Below are 27,639 nucleotides of genomic sequence, written 5' to 3' on the forward strand. Positions count from 1 at the left end.
TTATGATTCTTCCACTTTAAACAGCTTTAAACAAACAACAGAATACGGTTTGAATAGAAAAATGATCAAGTGATGTGATTAAAATGATTAAAATACGCATATGCATTCAATTGACGTTCTGAATAAACTATTGAAGTATATGTTTATGTTCTGTAATTTTCAGTTTCACGGCGAAAATCGAGTTTCACGGCGAAAGAACAACTCCCATCGTATTATAATTCTATAATATAGTTTTTTATTGATCATCGTAAGAATCTACTCTGCAATGAACAAAAGTAGGTAGTAGAGTACTTAAACGAGATTCATTTTAAATACTAATAATTCATTTAGCACAGTGACGTGTCATTGATAATATAAATAACAGAACCACCTATCACTATATAACATATTGATATTGCCGGTATATTACATGCGGTCCGTCCAATACGGTATAGCAGGCATTGAAAAAAAAAGAACGGTTACAAATGTCAGTATGACCTTTTTTTACCCTTACCCACACTTTACCTTTCTGAAAAAAATGGTCCATCAAAATCGGAAAAAACCTACCCTTAAAAACACAAGGTATATACTACCCTGGCCCGCTCTCATCGTCCAGAAAAACCCTTTATATTTCCCATGTCGCTGCTCGGTTGCTACTCAGTGCTCTGTGATAAGCGTGTCGGTGTGTTTGTTCGGCGAGAGATCGTGCGACGATCGCGTAGTAAAAGGATCTCAAGATCTTTCGTCGTACGTTCTGCATCTCTCAAGTGGCGTGCAGCTGGGAAAAACTGTACCAGATTAAGGCTTCAATCACCGGGTTCGCCGACACAAGGTATCTATCAAGTTGCACTAGGTCATGAGTTTGTAATTCTGTTTAGACCGCGCCTCAAGTAGTTCTCAGGATCCTCAGTGACACCAGTTTTCAACCTTCCCCTTATCCTGAGAAACAGGAGATTCTTTTCCTACAAGAGATTTAGTAGTGACTCTGTCCCAAAAAATATCACTCACACTTGTTTGGGTGAATCCGCTGCAGATCTTGTTTTCCAGAATTCGTCTCGGCCAGAACTGGCGGGACGAAGATTCTCATATTGTTGGTTCAAGTGTGTCTGCCCGCTATACGTACCTGTACCCCCTATCACGCTGTACGTCTACCAACTCCATCGAGACGATCGTCTTGCTGTCAGTGTAGCACAGGCGCTCGTAGTAGGCAGCAACCACCGTTTATATAGCAACGGGATCAGCGTACATACTAGTGAACGATAGAAGAGGCACCGTATTACGACGGTATGCTCTTCGATGCGAGAATCCGAAGCATGGTCATCTCGGTTGCGAGGTATGTACGCGCTCGTGGGAATTCCCGATAGTTTGTGGCACTTTTTTCGGGAAATGGGATTCCTTTTTTGCGATGGTACTACGATGGATTTTGTATTGCCTGTTTGCTTTGGGTTTTTTCTTGTATTGTTGTTGTGTGGAGTAGACGGTTTCAGTAGCAATCCGGGGTTTCCCCCTAACGGTTATCATTAACTGTTTGCTATAAACCGATTCTGAGAAAGGTTTCGCTTACTGTTTCCAGGCTTTTCAAGTTTATAATCAAAACGCGGCTTAATCATGCTTATGGGCTTGCTCAGTTATAGAAAGCAATATAATATCACTTGTTATTACTTTTATAATATCGCTTTGGAAGAAAAGACAATTTTATTTCGGTTTTTCGGTTGATCATCGTAAAACAAACCCATTTGACGTGTCCATTACACCACTTTGTTTTCAACGGCACAAAATCGTTTACATCTGAACCGTTCGTGCGTGTGTTCTGTTGTCGAGGTCGAGTGACATTGAAACCAGATGGTATGCTGGAGCAGCAGAACCTTGGCCAGCACCCACTTCATTGTTGCTGTGTTAGAAGACATGTCTAGGACCACACGAACCGTCGCTAGGGTCATAGAAGAGAGCACAAAACGAGGACGACAGTTATATTAACATATACTCTGCTTGTGCTTGCACAGCAGAGCCACGACGTGGAGGACCTTCAATTGGCACTCGATACCACCCATGGACCATGGGAGATACGTGGTTCCAGTTGTTACAGAGTAAATATGTTCGGAAGAAGGTTTCCTTTTTTTTTTGAAAACGAAACATTCCTTCTTGGAGCTGTGTTTCAGCAAACAGTAAATACACACATACACACACACACTTTCCTGCCTGATCTTCCAACGTAACTCGTTCGCGCCACGTGTCCGCAGCACTAAATCCATTCAGTATTAATGGTACTGCCAATGTTAGTCTGCGATTTTGGCGTTTCATGTTTTGTTATACTTTAACTAAATGTTTATTTTGGCAAAGCTACGATATTTGTAGAATCTGGAGGCAAACAATCTAGAGACAGTCGATCAATGGCACAGTAAAGTAAATAAATTATTACCAAAGCAAAGCGAAGACATCGCCTTATGCAATATTGCACATTCTGTAGCGTGGTGAAAGAATCTTTTAAAGAGCATCCTGCAATGTGGAAAGATGCGAAGAGAAAAAAAACTCCCGACATTGGAAACAGGCCAGAGTTTGTATCTTTCATTAGAATATGTACGAATCCGCGACATGTTTGTAAGTCTAAGATACTCAGCCTGGTCCTAATCCAGACCATACTTGTTCAGCTGGAACCATCAACCGCAGCTGTTTTGGCAATTCTTTTGAGCCAGTACCGAGCGGCATCAAACAATAATTTTTATTACGGGAATGATACCGATTACCAAATCTTTACTATTCTTTGGTCTGTACTATACCTTGATACAAGGTGAGGTGTATACGAATCGTAGTTGTCTCTTCAAAACAAACCAAATCTGTAAATGTATTCGAGTGTTCCGGACGCTTACAAAACCACTTATATAATCCGAGGGCTAGTCACTGTTCGATCCCTTGAAAGGGATCACGGCATAGCTTGGAATTATCAGAGTTCTTTCTTTTGTACCCTGTATGACTACATCGTACACTTGCGTGATGTGTGTCAAATAAGAATTTGTTCACCAAGTTTCCAATTACGAAGCCTGCACATTTATTGCAACATTTCTGAATGCTTCTCACAGATAGTATTGCTTTCCTTTGAGGACATAAAAAAATAGGATTTTCATCACAGCGCTGGTGTTGCTAAACATTTGTCACATTCCATTTGATGTCGTGCTTCCGGTCTTTCATGTTGCTTAGTTGCGGCACACGCAAACGGCCTTGCTGTTGCAGTAACCGCCACGATAGCGACGGGCGATGCAGTGTGCAGCGCATAGACTGCTGCCTACACCGAATCCACTGGCCAGATCACAGGTGGCACGCTTGGCCCGGTAGTTCTCAAGCGCCGCATGGTGCGTCTCCTCCGGAAGTTCGTCAACTGAAGGCAGAAAGATCGAATGGAGTTGTGCTTTAGCAGATCCAGGCTTTTGTCACGGTATCGACTATTACTTACAGAGCGTGTTGAGAGCCGGACTGTCGGCAACGGCAGCACTTGCTGAAGCTTGCTCTTCCGGAGCGGCCTGGGTGGTCAGCAAGCCTGCTGCCAGGACAACACCGACGGCACAGATGATCGTTGCGCACTTCATGGTGATGGGAGACGGGTTTTGGTTTGAGGTTTTATTTGGGAAATGATTCCTACTACACTGCTGTATGCACTGTTCGAGTGAAGAGCACCGTTTGATAGATGCTCCGGCAATCGGCAATCCTTTTATACGGTTCTCCGGTTCATATCGTTCAGAGTGTTGTTCGTTGTTCGCCCGCGACCTTCTGCTGTGTTGCCGATTTGAACAGTGAATCCCCGTTTGGGCGCTAGGTAGGCGACGACGAATAGGAAAAAAAAGGAACGCGTCATTTAACGGGAGCAAACGAAGGTATGGACTCCTTGTACGTCGTACCCTTACGTACTCCCTCCCTTTCTCGAGGGGATGTACCGGCCAAACAACCGCACAGACCGTAGGTCGGACAGGAGCGGGTAAAGTACCCTGCGTACGCGCGGCATGTCGTTGACTACCGCTATCGCGAGCGCATCTTTGCGTTCGCGCCAAAATGCCTTTGACCTGCGGTAGTAGGGCTGCTAAGACAGCATTCGGCGTTGCTCTGGCGCATTGTTTGCTTCGATTGATTGCTTACTACAACGCGAGGTGCGCCGATTGCGTCTGTAGAAATGGACTCAAATGATTGGGTACTTGAGGAAGTAAAGGAGAGATTGCTACATAGTTTGTTACGCTAAAGAGGTACATGTCGATGCAAAAACGTGTTGCATGTCGTCTTATTTATCCACTCATGAGAAAACCTTCTAGTCTGAAGTAACACAATATCGTGTTGTCAACAGTACATGCTTTTGTTCACGGGGATATGAAGTGCCTAAATTTAAGGTTAGATGTAAAAATTGGATGGCAAAAAACATGTTTAATCTAATTATCTATACGAGTTTTATAAAATTGCTGTCATTTTAGTCGGTTAGAATCGATCGATGTTGAATCGATATTCCATGGGTTATAAATTCATTTTATCACCATTCAAGCTAATAGTGATGATGATTGAAAAGAATTAATTTGATGACAAATACTCCATGCTTTCGTGGTATGCTAAAACATATTCAATACAAACATTGTTATTAACTAATAATATGATTAATATGATTTAGAATCGAATAATATGATTTAGAACGAGACAATTTATTCAAAATTTTATGTTCTATCAACTCAAAGGAAAGATACATGTCAAAAATTAGCATAAAAAGGAATAAGTCCTGGGGAATGACGTCCTCAAGGGCTTAACAATTGACTTACTTAATAACAATATGCATTTCCAACAACTCCCATACACCCTTCTTTGCCAAATTTTACCAAGAATGAATGCATACGAAATCTAGAAATTTTGTTTTCATCGAAGATCATGTCTATCTTTGTATTTCCTAAGGGCTTAAAGACACACTTAAGGACAGATAAAAACTGTTCATTCCCCCTGTTCCACAGGTCAAACTGTGGATGCGCATAAGGGAACAAAGCATATCGAATGACCTCAACGCTCGCTCTCTCGCTATATGACTGTGTGTATGATAAGGAGAGAAAGGGTGCCAAGGGTGGCCAAAGGGTGTGACACACTTGTCCGAAGCGTGCTATTATCCTTCTCCGCGTCATACATTTATCAGCCCGATCAATAATTGATTACAGCCACAAAGCAAGATCTTAATTATTAATTCGCTCCAATCGTAAACGATAAGAGCGCACGCCCGTGTCGGTTTGTGCGTGTGTGTGTGTGTGTTCGATTGCACAAAGAGACACAGAACCATTAGGGGGAAAAGCGTTACCTCATCTGGTTGGTGGTTGGTTGCACGTGAAATCTCCTCTAAGATCGATCTTCCCGTTAAACGCCACAGCCTTTCTGGTCGCACTATTCTCGCTCGATCGATTATCAAATGATCGTCGTCTGATTAGAGGATTGGGGTGGTCTTTGCTAAGGAAATCCGTCCAATAGTGGTGGTAATATGACGAAGAGTTGTGGCCGATTACCATCACCGGCAGGGGGGCAGGGGCATGCATTATCTATATAAATATTTAATGTTAGAAATTGGAAATAGATCGAGTGATTGGTTAGTCGGATTGGATGTATGCGTAGGAAAATCGGGTCGCCCTTTTTTCTTCTATTAATTTTACTTTAGCAGTAGTATTGAATATGGTATAGACCCCACTCTTTGGCTTGTGCACTGAGTCAGACGCTGGCGTCATGTCTTATTCATCAACAACATGTCGACATCACTATCCGATTTGTGGTGCATTCGACATCTGCAGTTCTCGGACTGCGTCTAAAAAAAAAAAGGAAAAGGTAAACAGATGAATGAATTCAATCCTTTTTGTTGTAACCGTTTACAGTGCAGGGTGCGGGGGAGCTAGATAGGCTAGCACACAACACCCATCATCATTACAGTCTCTCGAGTGTGGTGGAGTAGGTCAGTAACGATGCGTAGAGAGTGGTGTACGACGTCTGCATGACTTCATGTCCGCCACCCCCTGGCCTGGGTGGTGTATTGCGTGTTCTATTCTCATACGCCTCTGTGTGCTGGGACCGCGGTACCTACTGCTACTGCGTGTATTTGCTGCCCGAGTCCGAGTCCGAGGAGGCATGGCCTATGAATTGCAGAGAGCGCCGTCGCCGCGTTCTGTAGTACGCGACGCTCCCAGAAAGGTGGTGTGGCGACGGTATGTGGTACCCGTGGGAGATTGGGTTGGGTTGCGTGATGCCTGACGTGGCGCAATACTGCTGGAGCAGCCAAAGGACACGTACTCCCGGTCCGGATAGTCGTCGATGCCGCCACCGTCATCGTCACAATGCGCGGATCTAATACCCGAAACACACACTCAACGTTGCGACCGCAGCCGGACGGGCAAATCCTTTCTCTTCGGATTCATTCTGTCCGTGTCCACCTTCCTGACGGCAGCGTGTCACCAGCGGCGCTAGTGCGTGCTGTTTGCGCGGACCTTTTAAGAGATCTCATAAATGTCGACAGTCGCAGGCTACTGCGACAGTAGGCTACTGCAATTGAAAGTAGTACCGCAGGGGCAATGGTTCTTGTGCTTGCTGCTGCTGCTAGTGAACGGTCATTGAACGACTGGATTTCCGAGGAAGTCACTTCAAAGCGGCAGAGTAGTAGTCGGAGGAGGAGGAAGACGGTGGCTTGTGTGATTCGTCGGGCAGCAGGAGGTTGGTTTGTATTTTCGGACCGTTTTGTTGCCAGACCAAAATCCCCATTAATACTCTCCAGAAACAATAAACAATATTCCGTTCCGCTGTTGTGTCAGAGAGAGAAAGAGAGAGGAGAGTGTGTGTCTGTGGCTCGTGCCGCGTGGGAAACAGTAGGACTCGTATCGATAGTGTGTGGGGTTGCTATTGCGAAAACAAAACACAAACCATCTTGGGGAACTTCCGAAGATCCACCAGTGTCTAGCAGTAGCTAGACATTGCGATCCAGACAGATCAACAACGCGCGTCTAACTCGCGTCTGTTTCCCATAAGATGCCGGTTGATCTTCTTCTAGTCTAGACACGCTGTGATCTCAGTGTTTCGATCTGCCGCTAGCAGGAACCAACCTAGACGCATTCAGATACACAGTCGATCAGGTAGTAGTCTTACGGATCGGTGTCGTCGTGCTGGGATGTGTTGGTCACTCAGTCAGTCGTTGGTAGTCCCCTGGTGATGACAGTACAGTTATTGTGCAGCAAAAGATGATGACCGATCCAGAGGGGAACAGTAGTGTAGTGTCCATGGTGAAAGGTGTTTGATCCACGTGTATAAGTGAATCGAGAATCGCCGTGGTTTTGTTTTAAGTTCTGCTGCTGCAACCTTTATCTTATCGCAAATGCCAAATTTTAAAAGTGACACCCCGACAATAAACCTTAAGCTTAAAGCTAAGACTTGTTAAGTCCAACGCTGAAAATCCCTCCAAGAGATAGAGAGCAAGAGGAGGACTTACGTGTGTCTGTGTTGTATCTTTGGAAAGCGTACTGATACGTGCTAGTATCCTCACGGCTCCAACCCATTTGGATAAGTCGATAAACGTGTGCTCTATTTTATCTGTACTTCTCATCAGAACCCATCATGCATGCCGTAACCGTGCGTCGCCGAAGCTATATCAAATATCGATAAGCTGCGTTTTCATCATTCTGACGGTGGTGTTGCTCTTTTGGTGTTCAATTCTCTCCGTCCCCGCCCAAGTCACACCTATCTTATCATATGCAGCCCAACCCAAAGGTTTATCACTAATCATTCGCTGCCGTTAGCACGTTGGTTCAAAAAATTCGGCCTGGATAAAATGGATAAGACGCCACAGGAGAGGGATAGATTACTGAGCAAGCTTTAGTGTGACTCCAGATTCGGAGGGTCCATGTGGCGTGTTCAGTGTACTCGTATCGGTGTGAAAAGCCCTCCTTTTGCATAACATAGAGTTTCGATGTATGAATTCCGGGCTCCAGACTATTATCGACTGGATGGATGGACGGTTGGTGGTAGGGTCCGCACAGTGTTACGTCGTACCACCACCGTCATCATCACGCGCTGGTGCGAAAGCATTCTGAGGGTGGCCCACTTGGCGTTACTAATCCGTGTGCTAATCTGTGCTAATGTTCCTCGTGTTCCTTGTGCTCCTTCCAGAACTCATCGTCTTCAGAATGCGGAAGAAATTTGTCCAAACGTTGGCCGCCCGGCAGCGGGAACAAAGTGCAGGGGATCACCACCTCCATCACCATCATCCCGCTACCCGGATAGCTGATCCGCACATTATCCGGCGCCATGAAATGATGGACCTGGAGAAGCAACAACAGTCGTCGTCGTCGTCGCCGCCACTGCACGATATTCTGCACCTTCAGCAGCAACAGCAGCAGCACGAGCAACAGCAACAGCAACAGCAACATCTTCACCTGCAAGTCCAACTTCAGCTGCAGCTGCAGCAGCAAAAGAAGCAACAAAAGGAACATCATCAACGGTTGCACCCGGAGGAGGAGGATGATGAAATCATCGAAATACTGGACGACGATCAGGAGGTCGAGCTGATGATGGAGCGACACCGGAAGTACCATCCGCGGAAGTATGTGAACCTGCAGCAACCACCGTCCAAGATCTACTACGACAAGCTGGACGATGGGCTGGGACCGATCGGTGGCGACAAGGATGATCTGCAGGAGGAAGAAGAGGAGGATGACGAGCGGAACCAGCTGGTGATCGATTGTCCTTCGCGCGGTCTCACCAATGATCGGTCGATGGACGAGGGTGGTAGTAGCAAGAAGGACGACGAAAGAAGTACGACGGCTACGTCGGAGCGGTTTAACCGGTCGGATCTTTCGTCCTCGGATCGATCGGATCCGAACATTAGTATCTCCTCTCGACGATCGACACCACCACCAGCTCCGGAACCGGCACCGCCACCGCCACCGGCACCTGCACCTGCACCAGCACAATCCAGTGATGTACGTGCCAGTTTGTTGCGTCATCTACACCAGCAACAGACTCCTCCTCAGGACCGGAGGCCGCTCCAGGATTCATACTCATATTCGGGAAGCATTCTATCAGACCTCCGCAAGCCTACTCCCAGGAGGGACGATTTTCCGAAGCGACGGATGTCCGTGATGGTACCATACTCGGAGCGGGTGACACGTGAGCGGCACCAGAACAACCGAATGCATCATTATCCTTCCTACGACCGGTACGTACCGTCGGAGTACGATCTAGCGGTACCGCTGTCATCGAGGGTTGTACAGGTGCGGCGCAAGGAGCAAGACCGGTATTATCGCATCATTGAACCACCGGAACCGTCCCCGGAAACATTTTACTCGATGCCGGGACCACTCAGGTGTGGTGGTGACTACGGAGAACCACCAGCTAAAAGGTGTGTATCCTTATGCTTGTGTGTGTGTGTGCGTGCGATCGCGTCGTTAATGGTTTGTATCTTTTTTTTCATTTTAGAAAATCCGCCTTTTCACCACCACGTGACTACGATCGAAGGCAACGGTTGAGCGATGGAGGTACGAAGATACGTACTGCCGCTACTAGTGCTGGTGGTGGTGGTGGTGGTGGGAGTTCCTTGGCCACCATCTCCCCCGAGATCGTGGCGACACCGCGTAGTTCACTATACTACCCGCACCATCCGGCCCAGCTGCCGCTATATCAGTATCCGTTTGCGCAAATCGAAGACTGGTATCGTAGCGGTATTCCTCCGCCACCGCCAGGGGTTCATCTGCTGTCACCGGTGGAACAGCAGGCATACCTGGCGTACTATCACAGTCACCTCAATAAACTAGCCTACCTCCAGCAACAGCAACAACAGCAACAGCAGCAACAGCAATACCAACAGCATCAACAGCATCAACAGCAGTATCAGCATCATCAGCATAATCCGTATCATCATAGCAGTGATTCGTCGTTGCTGAGTACGGCACTGACGTCAGTGTCACCGGGAGGTGGAAACCATCATCCGCATCAACAGCACAACATCCTGCACCAGCAGCATCCTATCTCTGCGACTAGCTACCCGCCACCTCAGTATGGTTTCGCCAAGACTGATCCGACGCACTATAATAGTGCCCCGCTCGATTACTCGATGTATCCGGGCATCGTTCTACCGCCCGGAACTACCCTAACCGTGAACCCGAGGTAAGTTGTCAGTCCTTAGTCCCAATGAGATCCTAGTAAGCGCGATCGCGGCAACCTCCGATTGGCTCGCAAATCCTGTAAATTTTTGCTCCGAATCATAGTACTCATTGACCATTGAATGGTGATGACTAGTTGCGCCCTGGGCCACGGCACACCGCGCAGTAGAAGGTCGGTGGAACACTGACCAATTCCATAAATAGTAATCATATTAATTCGGTACTTCTTTCTTTTCAGGAATCGTTCACCAGTGGAGAGAAATAATGGCAATCCCAAGATCATCTCCCCGTCCAAACTGTCGGTAGCAGTATCCCCCACGTCCACAACGTCGCCCTCGACGAACAAGGAACCACCTTCTTCCCGCATGCTGTCCGAGATCGTGCGGCCAACGGTAATTAACCAACCGTCGACGAGACCACCGGCACCACTGGACCTTGAGGCTTACCCTCTAATGAGCGGAATCGTAACAACCGTCAGTAGCACCACCAATACCACCCCCCACGCCGTTCCACAACATCCTCCACCACCGTCGAGTGCCACGAGACCGATAGCAATCCGACCGGGTGCCATACCAACGACCTTACCGGCGCCATCCCTCCCAGTGTTACTTACACAGCTGCAACGACCAACGATCATACAATCGTCGAAAAAGATGCAAAGCGGCGGCGGCGGCATCAGCCGTGAAGGAAGATCACCACAAAAGCGGTCCTTGTCACCCGAAATACCGATACCAGTAGCAGCGGTACCGACCACCAACACCACAACCACCACTACCGTTCTTATTCCTACTCCAACTAGCAAAATGAAGAAATTGAACGAACCGTACCGACGGTCAGCGACGAACGCCACCACCACTACCACCACCACTACCACCACCACCACCACGACCTCACCAAAGATTCCAGGCACACGACCACGTGGTCGTCCACCGGGAAAGCAAAACAGCAACGCTTCATCCAACAATCGAGCAACGGGCAAATCCTCCGCTGCTGTAACATCATCCAAGCAACCAGCCGGCGAAACCACCACCGCCGCTGCAATGGCAACGTCAGACAGATCATCCAGGCACAACCCAGTTTCCTCAAGAATTAATCCTCCAGCCGCCAACTCCGGCTCGATGCTCAGCAATAGTGCGGTGAACACCAGGAGCAGCAGCCATGCTCGTAGCATGGCCACAAACTCCCACATACCGATCGGTTTGCCTAGTACGGAAGCACGGTTACATCGAATGCGACACGAGATCCAGTGCTTCCTGCAACAGCGCCGCCAGGACATCATCAAGACGATGCGGTTATATTCGCTCGGGCACATCGAGCACGATGTGCTGCTGCACAAGATGCGCAGCCACAGCATCAACTATCGGGACTTTGTGCACGTAGCGTTCGCGCTGATGAGCAAGTGTGGCCAGAAAGTGTTTGCCCAGCAGCCACCGTCCGAGCATGAGTACCGGTGGCCTACCGGGCCACCGCAAAACATTGCCGATTATTTCGCGAAGAACGAACAGTGCGGGAGCGCCGACTACGTACGCGAGTACTTCGATCTGCTCGTGCTGATCGTGGACAATCTGTTGCACCAGTTCGCCGAGCCGCTCGAAAGCTTTCTGCTCACCCATGTGCTCGGTTTGCGGGTCAAACACCGAGTCTAGGGGGACGGACGGGGGCCTGCCAAGCAAGAATGTCTTTTACCTGATTAAGTGATAGGTAGTAAGCGGAATACTCGTCTTTTCCGCGAGTGCGTTACAGTGTGTTCGATGACACAATGTATACTAGGATGACTTAGTATGTTCTTTTACGCATAAGCACAAGGAACCATGAATTAAGAATTCTGATTAGTTAGCGATGCTTTAGGATATGTAATACATCTCGATTGAACTTCTTCTATCGCGCTTCATTTCTGCTTCTACTGAGCGCGCTTCGAATGCCTTTCTCGATTTCTCATTTCGAATACCCTCTTCGATGGGCCAATGAATTAAGAATAGCGCACACGCACTAAGCTTACTCCTAAGCAGCTGATCAGCTGTGTAGAGAAGACTACGTAGATATGGTTGGGCTGCGAGGTGTACGTGGCCATGATTAAGTGATATTTCGAACCCGAATTCAGCGCCAATGTGAAAAAGTCTGTCTCTAGATTGTAGGCTAGATCGATTAAGCTTTTTATAGGATAATGTGTGCGTGTGTGTTGCATGTGGGTGTTTTAACCACCGTGGGTGTCTAAATCGAAAAGAAATATGAACATCCGTTATCCGGAATGCTGAACGCAAAACTTTGTGTTGTACATGAATTTGTTTCATTTGCGGGAGGAAGGGAAAGGGGGCGTGTTTGCATTCACTCTCAGTACGTTACATAAAGAAAGGTTGATGATAAGTGTTCTACGCCGCATACCAGACGACGCGATCCAGCCTGCAAAGTCTCGTTGGCTAGAGCTTGTTCTCATGGAGTACGGACAGTATCAACATACAAACCGTATGGAGAAAGACGACCGCAGTCACTTGTCGGTTATTGCATCTGATGATAAGAAAGTGAGTAATTACATATTGTAAGTCTATGGGTAATTGACTTCTGCGACAAAGAAACAACAAAGAAGCCATAGTTGGAAAACTGAGTATAGCCCACTTCCGATGAAGTACGCCGTCGTCATCAAAGTACTTGTTAAATCATTTCACTCTATAAAACAAACTGAAGATTCATAAACTTTCGTCCATCTCTTGATGAACCTCAGGCCTGAAATCATTTTCGATACATTTCTTTCGATTCCTTTTCCCCATATCCAGGCAGCAGAAGTAGTGATGAGACGGATGGGATAGATTTTTAAAATGTATTTCCGCCTTCCGAACGATGTGATACCTGTTGGGTATACCCCGGCAAGCAGCGCGGTTCCTATGGTTACGAGCAGCAGCGCATTTGCTATCTCAAGGGTGTACTGCCTACTCTATTCCTACTCGGCCGTGCTATTTGCTTTAACTACATTTACTGCGCATCGTGTTTCGGGCAAATGTGTTTTGTACCGTGGGCTCAGAGCACGTGTAGGAAAAGCTCCAGCTATGAAAAGCCTGGCCTGCTACGCCTGCCATACGGTTACTCTCGCTGCCTGTCACTTAATAGTTAAAATCACCTTCATTCCCTCTACTCCCTCGGGTTGTGGCGCACGCACGCGCATTCGAATGTGCCTTCTTGCTGCGCTGTCGATTACACGACAGATGCAGATATGCACATGTGAAACCTACAGGATGCTAAGTAGAGATATGAGAAAAAAAGATAGTTACATACATACTGGCACCACGTTATCCCTAGGGATATATTATATCAATACGAAACGAACCTCACAAAGAATTTCAAAGTGAAACTCGCGTTTCAAATTCAATCCAATATGTCTGTATGCACAGAGTATAGCGACACATGAAATATGAGAAGAGGTTAAATGCACCGTCCCAAGAAGGGGCCTCCCTAAAAAACGATTCTTCAGCAAGTATGCTAAGGGAAGAGCATACAACATGCACATGTTGTGCCCCCATGGTCGACCGAAACAAGCGGCACACTCCTAACGCCGCCTGGAGTCAGGAGATCAAAGCAATCGAGAAAGCATCAGGTTAAAGTGATACTACTTTGATTGATCTTTTGTAGTACATCCTGCGCGGTTAGTTTTAAAAAGATATTTTTCTGTTCTGTTTTCAGTATTAGTCTTCTATGGGTACTTGGTTAGCTGTTACAAGGTAGTTAGCTGCTCACTCAACTCCTATCCTCCTTATTCGGTCAGTACCCGGTTTGTTTTTTTTCTATATCTGGCTATTACCACATCTTCCTAATCACAGTGTGTGTTTGCTCTAGTACTGTTACAGTTCGCTGGTTGACGGGCTCATCCCCTAAACCCCAACAACCTTCTACCGTCTGCTGGAACTCTCGATTCGAATCGGTTTAAACTCCCGGATAAATGAAACACATGATTGCTATTCTTTTCGAAACAACAACGAATCTGCTTTAAACTTAGCTAACGCTTCCCTTTCTGATGTCACTGTTAGGACACTTTCTTCTTCGCTATGACCCCAGGAAAAAATATATATATTCATACGTCTAAGTCTCTCTAATATATATGAATCTTACGTTGTAACGTAGGGTAGAATTTAAAAAAAACCGAAACTCCCGATACCCCCTCACGGAGGGAAGACAAAAGGCCACAATACGGCCTTCCCCTTAATAATACGCAACGCACCCGAGAAGATCCTTTACATCGACATCTTTCGCTTCGGTTTAATCGCGGCACCGTAATGCGTCTCACCACCATCGGCCATCGGCGTCAGAAGCGTGTTTCGCTGACCGGGGCTAACGATCATTGCACCGATTGCGTCATCACCTGTGCCGGTGGCCGTCGCCTGGCTTAGATACGTTGGAAGAGCGTACATCGACACGTTGGCCAGTGGCAGCGGATCGAGCTTTTTGAACATTTTGATCGCCTGTTGCTGCTGCTGCTCGTGGGGAGGCGTAGCAGGTGAGACCAACGATCCCGACCCCACCTGATGGTAGTGCTTCGGGGTGTTTGGTAGACTGTTGAAACCTGCCACCGTCGCCGCAGCTGCTGCACCACACTCAGGTGACGCAGGTGAAGCGGACGAGTTGCGAGCACTCTTCCCGAATGATCCACTACTGCGCGAACATTCGCGCATCATCATCAGATGATCGAGCTTGTCGACGGTAGCGTTCAGTTCGTGCTCCCACACGCCCTGCTCCTGCTGCTGTCCATCACCTCCCTCTACCGGCCGTACGGCCAGGGTGCGCACCTTCTGGCGCAACAGCTCTAGATGCAGATCATCATCGGCAGTCGCCGTTTCACCATCGACGTTCAGCGTCGGATAGTCATCGCTATCGTCATCCACCTCGTTGGGATCTTTCTCACTAACGGCGGAACTCGTCGTCACCGATACGCTACCAACCGAGTGGATCTCACATTTGTCCAGCTCGCTCGATATATCTGGCATCGTCGTGCTTCCGTTGCTGTACGGCTTATGATGCTGATGGTGGTGATGGTGGTGGTGGTTGTGGTGCGGATGGTAATGGTGGGCACCGTTGTTCGTTGTTGCTGTCATCGCTGCCGATGATGCTGGCGGCACAATATTAGTCAGCTCCGCACCAACACCCGGTTCACGTGGTCCGGAGGGTGCGGCCTGGCTCAAGTCCCCTCGCTGCTGGTGGATCTCTTCGCTGATCTTCTCCAGGTTACGCAGTGCCGTACTGTATGCCGTTTTGGCCGACTGTATCTGCTGCTCCAGCTGCTGGATGCGGCTCTTCTGAGCTTCCAACTGCTCCTGGCAGAGCTGCTTCTCGTCGAAATATGGTCGCGACTTTTGAATACTTCGATGGTATCGTTCTTCTAGCTGTTGTACCTGTATGCGGAAAGAATCAAGAGTGTCGGTTAGTTTTCTGACGAACAATCTATTTAGACCAAGCTAAACTCATGATTCTCTTCTTAATCCCTCTTTTGATATAAAATTCATTGCAAATCGATTCGAAGTAGAAGTACACTTTTCGGCTAGTAATTCGCGTTTTATTGGAAGGTAGTAAATCAAAAAATGCCTTTCGTTTGCTATTCGCTGCACATCGCTGCTATGAAAGGTGCTGCTGCATCAATTCTCGCCTTCAGCATTCAACGACACTATGAGTGCTAGATCTAGCCGATTGCCTTGGGGTATAACTTGATGGCGTTTGTCAAGGTGAAGTGTAGGTACATGTATTGTAGTGGCTGTACCAGCGAACTAACGACCTCTCCTTTGCACTATTATCCAACAGCAATTCTGTGCAACACGTCCAAATTCCAGTTGGAGAAATGCGAATATGTTGTTATTTGCAACCGCTTCGAGCAATGCGGTTATGTGGTTTCTACGGTGGAGATGACGTGAAACCGGATCGGACGGCCGGCCAAATAAGCCGCGATATGCCATTGTTGTCGCATGATTCGAGCGAGGTGGTATGGTAACGATCACAGCGCTCAGCCACCGTACACCACCCTGATGCCGGATGTACCGTACACTCCAACGACACGGTCCCCGACACCCAGTCTCTATAGAAACGGCAACTGACATAATTGACATTTTCATGCATTTGCCATCTTAACCAATTTCCTCCAGGGTCCGATGTGTGGGTAAAGGGTTTTGTTGTGGTCTGTGGAGCTTGCGTTGCGCAACGAACGGTGTAACGATTCGTTTGTGGTAAGCTGTGTCAGTAGTGTACCCGCTCGAATGCTAAAGGAAGGTAGTCCGCTTTTCTTGGTCGGCTAATTACGGTTTGAGCGCGGAACCGGAAGAAAAGTAGAGGAAAAAAAACGGGGGGTCGGAGCTAGGCGCTGATGGTTCCACTGCTGGTGCATTATTTGCCAATTAAGTCAGACTTCGTTTCGTTCAGGTGATGATGAAACCGACCGGGATCTGGTACTGTAACTCGAGGACGAACTAGTCAAACATTCAAAACATAGGAGAGGCTTTTGTGACGAAAATTTACACTCGCGGTAAGTAAGTAATCCTCCACTTTTGGGGGGCTCAAATACTTCAATGACAAATTCCCAAATTCCCAATTTCAAAGACAAACCATTCAAAGACATTAAAGTACTTCTATTAGTTTCCATTTTATTGAATTAACGGGCGAACGCACGCGTGGGCGTTGTCTTGCAATGGGGAGTCAAATTTATGGAACTTTATCTTGGAAGTACTTTGAATCACATACAAACCCATCATGTCACACCATGGGATCGGAGAACAAAGTGTAACTGTTATGCCCTTATTCTTGTTTATACTATGTTAAATCACATCACTTAAGTGACTTCAGCACTTTTCAAAGTGTTCAAATTCAACTCACTTATGAACGTGGAATAATCGTGGAGCCCCCTAAAAGAATTCCGTTACGTGATAGATCGAAAAAATTACAATTTGGTTCCAAAAACAACTCAATATTTTTTTAATTGTAGCGGTGTAGCGACAGCATTTATGGGCAGCTAACCTAAATCATTATGTGTCTTCTTTGCCAATCCCAATTGCTACTTAGATGTACTTTCATAGTGCAACTCCTTGATCACATGAAAAGCTGTAAATTTAATCGATTCGGAATTGGATTATTTTGCAGCAGAATTATTCCATCTATAACCAGAGCCTATAAGGGTTACAGAAGCAATGGAATAGGGCAGAAATTTCTAAACTAACCATACCCCATGCCTTTACAAAGCACATTCCAGCAGGACACATACGCGCATTGTGTTGCAGCAAAACCATAACGTCACCGTTACACCGTGAATGCAACGACACGGAACGACATCTGGATTTGTGAAGCATAATTAGAGGTTTCCTCTCTCGCCAACCCTGTTTCTACGCCAGCAGTAGTCATTGTTGGGGTATGCGATGCGCGTCGAACCGATACGCATAAGTTAGCATAAGTTAGAGCTGAATAGAATTTGAATGGATAGTTGCCGCGACTAGCCGCCGGCTGGACAATATGATACGATAGACGCATTTCGCTATCGGAAATGATGCTCGTTTGCTGCACAGCATGGTCGTTGGTTATGATCTCGCCACAGGTCGAGGAGACATGAAGTCAACCGGCAGTATCGTAGATGCTGTTCAGAGCAAAATGTTTTACGTTTCTCTTTTCCAGACAATGTAGACCTTGGCTGTGATCATTCATTGATCTAATGTTAGAGGCGATAATAGAAACTCGAATCCAGCATTATTATTTAAATTGCGTTGTTTAAAACCAATCATTAAAAACAATCGCTTGTATGCTGTTAATGGCTTTTTTTTGTAAAAATACATATTGAAAATTTAAAGATATGTAGTTATTCCAACTCTAGTAGTGATACAAAACTACAAAAGATACCAATGAATTATAAAACCATCTACAATTACCCCTGGGTTGCCTACATCTCCTTCCACTCTGCTACAATACTATTTCCAAGACGCTATGAAACTGACAAAGCACCTTCGATCCTCCTTCCAATTTACTTGATGTGTAACGCCAAGTTTAAAATGAAATGCCTTATCGGCAAGTCACGTCCGGTCTGGAAACCTGCTTTCAGGTGTACTGGGTTTTCACGGAGTACCGCATATACCCTAACGATAAGACACCAACCGGTACGACACCTTTTCTCACCAGAGCGCCCAGAGGCCCGTCGATCGAAGAAAGCATGCCATTACCATTAGCGTCGTTCGAAGGCAAGATGATGCTCTTCTTTGTAGTGTTGTAATATTTTTATGCAACGCAATTATATGGTAGCTTGGGCAAGATATTTGGATCGATCAGATGGACCCGGCGTGGGAATCTCTTTACCGTCCGGTGCCCTTTTTCGGGGTGGTTATGTAGGAAGTTGATAGTTTTTCTAGCACAATACTCAATAAACCGCAATTCTCAAGAGATTCGATCCACCAAAGGGGGGGGAGTGCAACAACCCATTTGACTACTTTCAAAAATGATGATCGTCAGATGCATGGCCTGCCGAACACGCTTCACCGCTTCCGGCGCTCGAAGTAAACTAGTTTCAGGTGGAGCCGCGAACCTTGTCCTCTCTGCGTCGTTGGCTGCCATGGGAACGGCGACTGTAAAGGCGGCGGCGATCGACTATTCGGAGCCCGCCGCCCGGAAGAGAATCGAAACATGCGAAAGCGAATTCATGCCACTATCACCCTGCTCGTACGTCCACCCGCATATACACAGAGCCCCCTCCTCATCATGCTCGGCCTCTCTCTCTCCGCTTCGTTCGCTTTCTGCTTGCACGAGCATGATGATGTTGCAAGCTATGTTGCTGTTGAATGAAAATCACTTTCACCAACACGGCAGCGACCACCAGGGGCGGGGGATTGGTAAAATGTGGAGAGCGACCATATCTATCGAGTTGGGGTGATGGTACCGTGGGTCGAGGAGATTCGGAGTGCCGCCACTAGGGAGGAAGGAGGGGTGTCATCGTGCGTGCACACGCTCTCGATTCGCCACCGGTGAAGCCATTTAAACGAAAAGCTCGCAGGGACAGTTCACGCGTCCCGACGAGGTGACCAAAGGTAGGTCCACCAACACGCAGCGTCAGATCTGTCACTCTATTTCGGTGACAATGTGCATCTGGTGCGTATGTAACACGTTTTGCGTTCACGTGCAACCGTGTCAACACAAAAGATCTGCCCACAGGTGTGCTTTGTATCGGATAGCAGATGGTAAACGACGAGAACGTAATGCGATTAACGATGGCCACTTCACGTGTAACAGCATGCCGTTGAGCGGTGTATCCTTCAAACATAAGCTTGTAATGTCCCATTATTCTGTCGCTGAGCTTGAATTTCTAATTCCCATCTACAGTAGAATCGGTGAGATGCTTACTTTCTTTTCTGCTTCCTCGAACACCTTCGCCTTCTTCTGATGTTCTGCGCCACTCTCAGCCTTCTGTTTCTCTGCATCCATAACCTTGAAGGGGAAAGAGCGGACAAACGTAAAGTGAATTAATAATTTATTTAGCTACACAATTGATCTCTTCATTGAATTCCACCCCAAACTTCCAAGCTAAACGAACGTTCTGAGCACCGAACTTGCATCCAATTACCGATAGGAATGCGGAATCAGCGAATTCCGTTTCTCGTGCCGCACAAGCACAGGCACGACGAACTCATGCCAATGGCTCCTAGCACCCGCATGTGCGGTTAGTACGTGCCTGATGATTCAATTTTTAAAAAGACGTTCTTGTGACTCAACTCACGTCCTGAGTGTGTTGCAGTTATGGTACCCTATATAGCCTGCACAAAACATACAGACACGCACGTGGAGCACGGCAACTTCAGGTGCGTACCCGGACGAACGTGGTCGTGGCCTCAATCGACAGTGGAACTCCGGCACCGGGTCCATTTACAATTATTATATTTGATATTGTTTTTTTTTTTTATAGTGGAACCGTTTTATGTACGGATCTCTCCATCATAACCCATGCAAGCGCCATGATGAAGTAGCGTACCGGCGGTGAACTAACGTGCTCTTCATTTCGGTTGTACGTTATTGTCCGGGCCACTAATTTGTCCGATAGTGTCGTTAGACCTGGCGCACACCCAGGTGAGGATTCGAGTTTGTTGCAGTTGGTACCGTACCTTGATTGTGGCGTGATTCAACATTTCCTGCCAGGCATTGTCGAACTGCCACTCGTGCGAGTTGCTCATGAAACGCTGCTCGGCCAGCGCAACGGTTTCCTTGGCCGCCGCGTGGATCTCGTTCGCACGCTGATACTTCAGGGTGGCCGCCTGACACTCCAGCTGGGCCACCTTTGCCTTCTCGAGCGCCTCATAGTACGGTCGTGCCTTTTCGATGCAACTGCCGAGCTTCTTCGAGGAGAGCTTCAATCGGCGGGTCGACTCGTTCATCAGTATCCGAAAGGTCGAATTCGCTTCCTGTAGAGAGGGAGAAAGAGAGATGAGAGGTGTTAGAGCTAAATGATCGATAAATTTCTGTAGGATCATGATAGTCGAAGCTCCTAGATCGAATCAAGAATGCTTAGTATCATCTAAAACTGTAAATCCAAGATTTATTCGAAATGCTGATCTACTTTTCAAACAATCATAGTAAGCAATGTCGACAATTGTATCAAGGGGAGCAATATTCCGAAAGTGTGACCAATTGACGAGTACTGATCAATGCTGAGAGTAAGACAAAAACTAATGGTTAGTGTTCTAGGAGTTTACACTATGTGCATCGAAAAGTTACTTGACGAATAGATAATTTTACAGTGTTATGTTCTTCGTGTGCGGATTTTATCACATTCAATGTATATACGCGTATAGCTTGAGCTTTGTTCGTGCTTTTTTTGTTAGCGTCTTTCGACTTGTTATCTGCTCCAAGGAACCCAACCCAAGGGTGACCCGTTTTGCGTCCCTAGGGGACCATGCATTCGCGCTAGCTGTTGCGTTGAAGTCGCCACTTTCCGTTTGCCAATTTAGTCGTTCACTCTTCTCCACCTGTGCACTTTCGAACCCTCCAGATCCATATCCCGTGACGGAAAGAGCGAGAGAAGAAGAGAGTGCGGAAACGAGCCTAAGATAGACGATGGCAGTAGTTCAACATGATGTTTGCGTAGCGGTGCTACGTGGACCCTTTGGTGCCGCGACATGCTCCAGCGAATGTGTGATACAGCATGAAGTCCCAATTAAATGCTCGTCTCTTGTGTACGGTTATTCCGGCGACAACCGATTTGCTCCATAAAAAGAACCGAGGGGAAACCCCGATAGTCGAGCGTTGTCGTGCGGAAACATGTAAATGTTTCCCTCCCAGTTGCTTCCTGGGAGGTGTCCGGAGCGACTGAGATACCCTTTTGAACTGTATGCGGCGCAACGAATACCAGATAGAGCGTAGTGCTGTTGTGCTGCTAGTGAAGCCTTTCTTTGATGAAAGCGGATGCTCTATTTTTATTTCTATTAAGTTACCCTATCCTTGCACAGGATGCACAATTTGACCTCCCAGCTCTATTGGTTTGTTGCAACCGAGACGACACACTTTCTTCGAGGAAACTTAACTGGGGGGGAAAACATCTTCACGTAATGGTGGTTCACCATCGATGGCCCAAGATTTTTGCACGGTTTGCGTAATCATTTGGCACTCGTCCACCTCGAATCGATATTTCTCCAACCGGCAACTTCCCACATGGCTCAATAGAAGCCGGGGCAGTAGCACCGGCAATCGAAACGCAACGAGCTGCTGAAAGCACCTAAGGTTAAATCGGTTATCGATTGGTTGTAGATGGAAAAAGGAAGGGGTTTGGGCTACTGAAGGCCCTCCTCTCACACGATTCAAGGATTATTGAAACCAATGTTGAAAATGTTGATTTTGCCAATTAAACCATTGAAGATCTCATCGTGTTGTCCTTATAAAAATAAACTGTTTATCCTCAACGCGTGGCTATACACTTATTTAGAACTTTTGTAAGGATGAGTGATCCCTTAGGCTTACATTACATTACAATTTAAATTTTGCTTCTCATTCTTTTAACGAAAATAGAACAGCCCAAGCTTATTAATCGGTTATTGGTTGATTTGGAAATGAGGCCAACGTATGCTACACATTCCACAAACAACATATTTTATTACCCTCCACAGACTTACGGTTTCATCGGAATCAGAATTCCTCATAGTGGACGATCGGCACTCCCAACCATCCATCAAAACATGAGATACGTCAATAATGTAATTTGTTTACCAATTGCAACGAATGTTGCTTATGTTGACACTAACCACCAGGCCATTAATAGATGACGCAAGAGCAGCATTTAGCAAACAAGCGCTGTTTCAACGATTTCATTCATTGGCAGATGCTCATCACCGTTTTTGCGATTAATAAATTCTTCTCGAACACTCTGTTAAGATGTGACGAGCTTAGTAAGCGTGAGTATGCTTACTATAAACAAACAAACGTTCATTCGTTCGCTAGAACATTCCAATACCACGCGTCCCACGATGACGCCGGTGATGTGATCATCAAAGACAGGCCATTGTCCGGGAGAAGATATTCGGCATTCGATTAGCACCATTTACAGTCGTTCCCACACGTATATACTCATGTGCCGAGTGGGTCATCATTCTCTATTGTATCGTAATGAGAACCTATCGCGAGCTTGAAACAGTACACCGTAAGCCGATTTACTAGACATTACCTTTACACATTTGATAGGCATCCAACGAGCGTTTACGTGAATGTGTTACTCATATTTCTCCGTATATGAAAAGTGCGGCTTTTGTTCTTGAAAAGTATACACTTAACCGCTTGCGAGGCGAAAGAGAACCACATTCTGGTCAAGGCAACTGAACACTCTTCTCACGAGACTTTTGCGGTTGACGGGGCGACACCGTCAGAAAGAAGCGACAATGTCGTGTGGCCTTTAAATAACCAGCGGCCCTCACGTGTGTCATCAAGAGTGAAAGAGGAGCCCTATGGAGCCCTGGGCTCTCTAACGCCACTCGAAATGCAATCTGACATGCTTGGGAAAGTGAAACACAATATTTCCGCCATTATTCAGGTGTGTGGTATGAGGTATTGCAATACAAACTACGCACCATACTTCGGTACTCGCTACGCTTGGCCCAGATGCTCCACACTACAACCATAGTGTCCAATGGACTAACATGGAAAAACGGGAGGCGGTTTTATGTAACCTTCCACATTTCATTTGACCGGCTGGCCACAATAACATAAAATAGGTTGACCTTTATCGATTTGCCCGTAACCGCCGTTGTGCTGTGTGGAGAAAGTAGGAAGCGGCAAATGCGCAAGTGTTCGGCAGATTAATGGGTGTTGTTGGAAGAGGTGGTGGTAGCTGGCTTGGGTGAAAAGTATAATCTTCAACCGCGATCAGACGGTAGCGCAAGAAGTGGCAGCGGCTGCTTGGGATAGAAACCTTTGCCCTGGTTCCTGCAGAACCGATAGAAACTATATGCCCCGATTGCAGACGCGCATTGCGGGATTTATAGTTGTTGAACTGAGCTTATGGTTAGACGAACGGTCATTGAGGTAGTACACCATCATCTGGCCTTGACTGTTCTCAACCCTGCTGCTGCTAATGAACCCAGCCAGGTGCTTTAGTAACATAAATCCCTTCTTCTGTCATGCGATCATGAGACGATGGAACGATGGGGTATTAATACCATTTCGTCCTTTAACGTTTTACCTTCCATTTCGCTTTATGCTAATCGTTCAGTGGCATGGCTCGCCCTTAGTACCTAGTGCTTCAATGCATTGGGACACGAACTTACCTCTAGCTCTATCTCCAGTTTGTTAATATCGTCCGTTGCCGTGTTAAGATTCTCCAGTTCAATCTGTAAAGAAAGGCAATAGTTTGTTAGCGTGGTTTTGCTTTTTCAATTAACTGTTATACAATGCAATCCCTTTTTCAATAACTGCAGTACGCAATAAGAGCACGTTAAAGCTTAATTAGCTGGCGGTTGGCCAAGCGTGACTTCTCGAGAGATGTCTCTAGTCCCAAAACCCTATCTCCGGTTGAACAATGCTGCCAAGAAACTTGTTAAATCTAGCACACAGCCAGGGAGAGGAACTGCAACGAGGCCACTGCAACGTCTTATCGATTAGTTTCTACCCAGCCATGCAGCATGTGACATGTGTGGTTTGGGGATATCGTGAGCTACGGATTAGCGTCTACTGCGTCAACTGTGGCGCCCGGTCGGATGTTACACCCTCGCGGAGTGTCGTCAGGGGGGTGTGCCACGTTCTCTCATTAACACCCAGATTCGCACCTTCAGCATCAATGTACCGATGACTCGGTGGCAACTAACAGAAGAAAAGATACACTGTGACTAACCAACGCACTTTCGTTGAAGCTCGGTAGTGATACCGTGGACGGTGTACGCTGCTGATTGCAACTCTCAATCTTTGGTAGTGGTTCCTCTTGCAGCTCCATGGCGCTTCGGGACTGTTCAATTCGATGTCACTTCACTCCAATGTTACATATAAAACTGAACACCAAGGATCAGTGCTGCGTTGGACCTGGTCCCGGTCGCGGAACTACAATCTGTTGTTTTTCTAGATCTCTAGATAGACGAGTCCCTCTTGAACGCCTGCACGTGAATGTACTTCACAATGCAATCGTCCTAGCAAACAAAAACTAGTAAATGGGGTTTGGCAACAATCGCTCTTGACCAAACAATTCGAAAGATGCCCACAAACACCAGCACCAACGATATCGAGATTGCTATCGCTTAATAAGTGCGATTCCGTGTGTTGCATTGTGTGGGTGTTTCTGAGATAAGACGAGAGACACCTGACAAACCGTACGATGACTAATGCTGCCGCATTTAACAAAAATGGTTGATAACATCGATAAGAGCGAATCCTCCGTACCAACACAGTTGCAGCAGTGAAACCTCCTCTCTCACTCTCTCCCTGGATTCCCGGTGAAAAGTTGCTCCACCGTGGCTTAATGTATTCCATTGTTCAAAATGGTTCGATCTCGCTTTATCCTCTCGCATCGGGCACACTCAACGATATGCCCGCAGACAACCATCCATCATGCAGCAACCCCCTCATGGATGAGGGCGCACCACGCGACGCTCGCGGGGTACGCGCATTTTGATGAGCCAACCCAACCCAACACGCGCGTGTGGCTGCTGGCGGCGGCACACCGTCCGAGACCGGAATAACTACAACCTTAACTCGCGGATTGCGCATCCGAATTCAAGCCGTTGCGGCGTCATTAGTGCCGGTTTTGGTTCCCAGGGCACGGTGCTGTCTCTACGGTGATCATGATGACGATGATGATGATGTTGAAGCGGATCGCGATGATCTCCACAGCAAACTGCTTCAGTGTGCTGGGTAGTTTCGTAGATCCGTGAGGTTTACTGTGTTAGGAAGAATGGTTGCTGTGATCGTAATAGTCGAGCACGTTTGCCTGAGGCGAACCATCAGTCCGTATGGTGTGTTTGTGTTCGCAGCCATGAACAGAGGTTGTGGGTTGCGATCACACCATCCGCTCATAGCATCCTCTCGCTGGTTGACGGGCATCCCGCCACCCGACAAAACCGGTTCTGGGCGAATGGAAAGAACGAGCGAGCGTACGTACGGCCGTCGGGATGCCCATTCATGCATCGGCCTGCCGAGGAACGAGCTAACAGATGGCGGGCCTTTCCTGGAGTCGGATGATCAGAAACTTGTCCTTTACCATTCCCCTACGGTGAGAAGCTGGAACAAAAACGAGCATAACCTTTTGGGATTTTCGCCTTTTTCTCTTCGGTGCTTCTCCTCCCGTGCAGGTAAACATGAAGCACCAGCAGCAAACGCAGTGGAAAGAGAAGGAACCGGAGACCGTGCATCTTGTTGGTTGGTTTGTTCGTTGCTTGAGAGCCTGAGAAATCCGCTTCCAGCTAGAACCGTTAAAAGGGCTTAGGGTGACTTCATAGGCTCACCCCTGTCCGGTTCCTGGCGCACTGCAAGCAGGGCAATGGCCTGTAACGGAATGGGCGCACAGGTTTGAAGCTGCTGCTGAACGAACCGTGTGCTGTTCATAATCGATGGTATCTTCGATTGCAAATCTAAAAACCAAAATTCGAAAGATGACAGCATGATATGACAAAGAGAAACTATGCTGGGGAGTGATTTGATCGTTTGGCCCACAAACCGAATGCCGCCAACGACCAGGTCCAGGTATGTAACCTTTCACTGCCTTTGATAGGCTTCAAAAAAGTCTTCGCTGCTATTCCGTCCGTCTGACGCACTCGGCCGATGTGGATTGATGGCCAGCTTGACACCTTCTGATGGCCGACTACTCGCTCGTATGCCAGCCGCTAAGGGTGCAAAGCTTAAGTCGTTAAAAGTGAGGATGGCCCATCTGGTGGGTGAACTTTCCTCCCCACCCGGACGGAAAAGCCTTACGCCAATGAGCGATACGCGCGTCAATTTGATAAGGTAAGGGCCACCGCTCCTCCTTTGTTTCTTCTCCGCGGAGCGACAGACACCTGGTGGCCTGTCACTTGATAGCTTATCGATCCGTGCGCTTTGTGTGCCCGGGAATGGCCAGCCTCTCTCTCGGGTACTTCAACAAACCCGGCCATCAGCTGACGGACTTTCCAGCATTTCATTCTTCTTCGCGGACAAGTGGTATTACGAACTGTCCCGCGTACTCCACGAGTGCGTTGTTGACATTCCCGCGACCAGTGACATAATGGTGAATCTCCGTTCGCGCCGGAACTTCCGGTCCGTTTATCTACAGTACCTGTATCCGTGGGTCCAGCTCGGTGCTGTCTTCCGGTTCTTCGCTATCCTTCTTGGTCGTAGCCATGATGCCGTCTGGGGGCCACTTGATGTGATTTCGATGTCGTCTACCAAACTCGGACTCCGGTGGGGCACGGTTTTGCTCGCACAGCCTACTCTGCTGCTCCCCTTTTTCTCTTTCGTGAGCCAACTATGATTTCATGTTTCGCCGTTCGGCACTGAGGCAGGTGATGGATGGTACCACCCACAACAATGCGTGTTGAGAGGGGACCGCCACCGAGCCCCGACCAAGCTGATAATCACGGCGGGGATGAACGACGCACACCTTTTTTTTAAAAATAGCACCGAAAAGGCAAAAGGCCACCACAAACACCCGCGCACACACACACTCGCACGCACGGACGCACGGACGCACGAACGAAGTGAGGAAAGCAAAAAGCGAAACTAAGAAGACAACAGCGGATTTTGAGCAAGAAAAGAAGAAACACTACGGTCAGCAGCAGCCGTCTTCGCGAAGGAGCTTTTGATGGGGTTTTGTATCTTTCGGGATTCCTTTCCCGCACTCTTACGCACAAAGAAAGAGATGCGTCACACTCGCTTTACATCACGATTTGATCATCTGGCTGCTGCTGATAATCTGCACCGAACGAGGGTTTCACGGATCGCGCACAAAACGAACGTTGAGGTGTGTTGTGGTTCGGTGCAGCAAAAGATATTTACAGAAATTCCGCACCACTAATAATCCTTTCCCGGACGACGAGGAGGAAGTTATTAGTAGACGCGCCACCACCTCTCCGTTCGACGGCCAGCACAAAAA

General features: G+C 47.4%; 3 protein-coding genes across 4 annotated transcripts; 1 reads left to right on the forward strand and 2 right to left on the reverse strand.

Annotated features, from left to right (window-relative positions):
* The first annotated feature begins 689 nt into the window (after nucleotides 1-689).
* Nucleotides 690-12,466, forward strand: LOC125954209 (uncharacterized). Its single transcript, XM_049684308.1, has 4 exons — nucleotides 690-811; nucleotides 8,125-9,355; nucleotides 9,433-10,119; nucleotides 10,354-12,466. The coding sequence occupies exons 2-4, from the start codon at nucleotides 8,142-8,144 to the stop codon at nucleotides 11,759-11,761; spliced, it is 3,309 nt and encodes a 1,102-aa protein (XP_049540265.1). The 5' UTR covers nucleotides 690-811; nucleotides 8,125-8,141; the 3' UTR covers nucleotides 11,762-12,466.
* LOC125956392 (uncharacterized) lies at nucleotides 3,002-4,711 on the reverse strand. The gene is made up of 3 exons (XM_049688207.1): nucleotides 4,650-4,711; nucleotides 3,428-4,002; nucleotides 3,002-3,352 (listed from the first exon to the last, which is right to left on the reverse strand). Exons 1-3 carry the CDS (start codon nucleotides 4,709-4,711, stop codon nucleotides 3,171-3,173), a joined length of 819 nt encoding a protein of 272 aa, XP_049544164.1. The 3' UTR covers nucleotides 3,002-3,170.
* Nucleotides 12,467-13,877: 1,411 nt separating the features above from the next.
* On the reverse strand, nucleotides 13,878-27,616 carry LOC125954213 (SH3 domain-binding protein 5 homolog). 2 transcript variants are annotated; one of them, XM_049684318.1, is made up of 5 exons: nucleotides 26,824-27,616; nucleotides 23,855-23,917; nucleotides 20,210-20,506; nucleotides 19,455-19,538; nucleotides 13,878-15,490 (listed from the first exon to the last, which is right to left on the reverse strand). In XM_049684318.1, the coding sequence occupies exons 1-5, from the start codon at nucleotides 26,887-26,889 to the stop codon at nucleotides 14,336-14,338; spliced, it is 1,665 nt and encodes a 554-aa protein (XP_049540275.1). In that variant the 5' UTR covers nucleotides 26,890-27,616; the 3' UTR covers nucleotides 13,878-14,335. The 2 variants fall into 2 exon arrangements, with proteins under 2 accessions (XP_049540275.1, XP_049540274.1); XM_049684317.1 differs by lacking the exon at nucleotides 26,824-27,616 and adding an exon at nucleotides 24,418-24,624.
* Between the last annotated feature and the right edge of the window lie 23 nt (nucleotides 27,617-27,639).

This window comes from Anopheles darlingi, chromosome 3 (genome assembly GCF_943734745.1).
Source record: "Anopheles darlingi chromosome 3, idAnoDarlMG_H_01, whole genome shotgun sequence".
Taxonomy (NCBI): domain Eukaryota; kingdom Metazoa; phylum Arthropoda; class Insecta; order Diptera; family Culicidae; genus Anopheles; species Anopheles darlingi.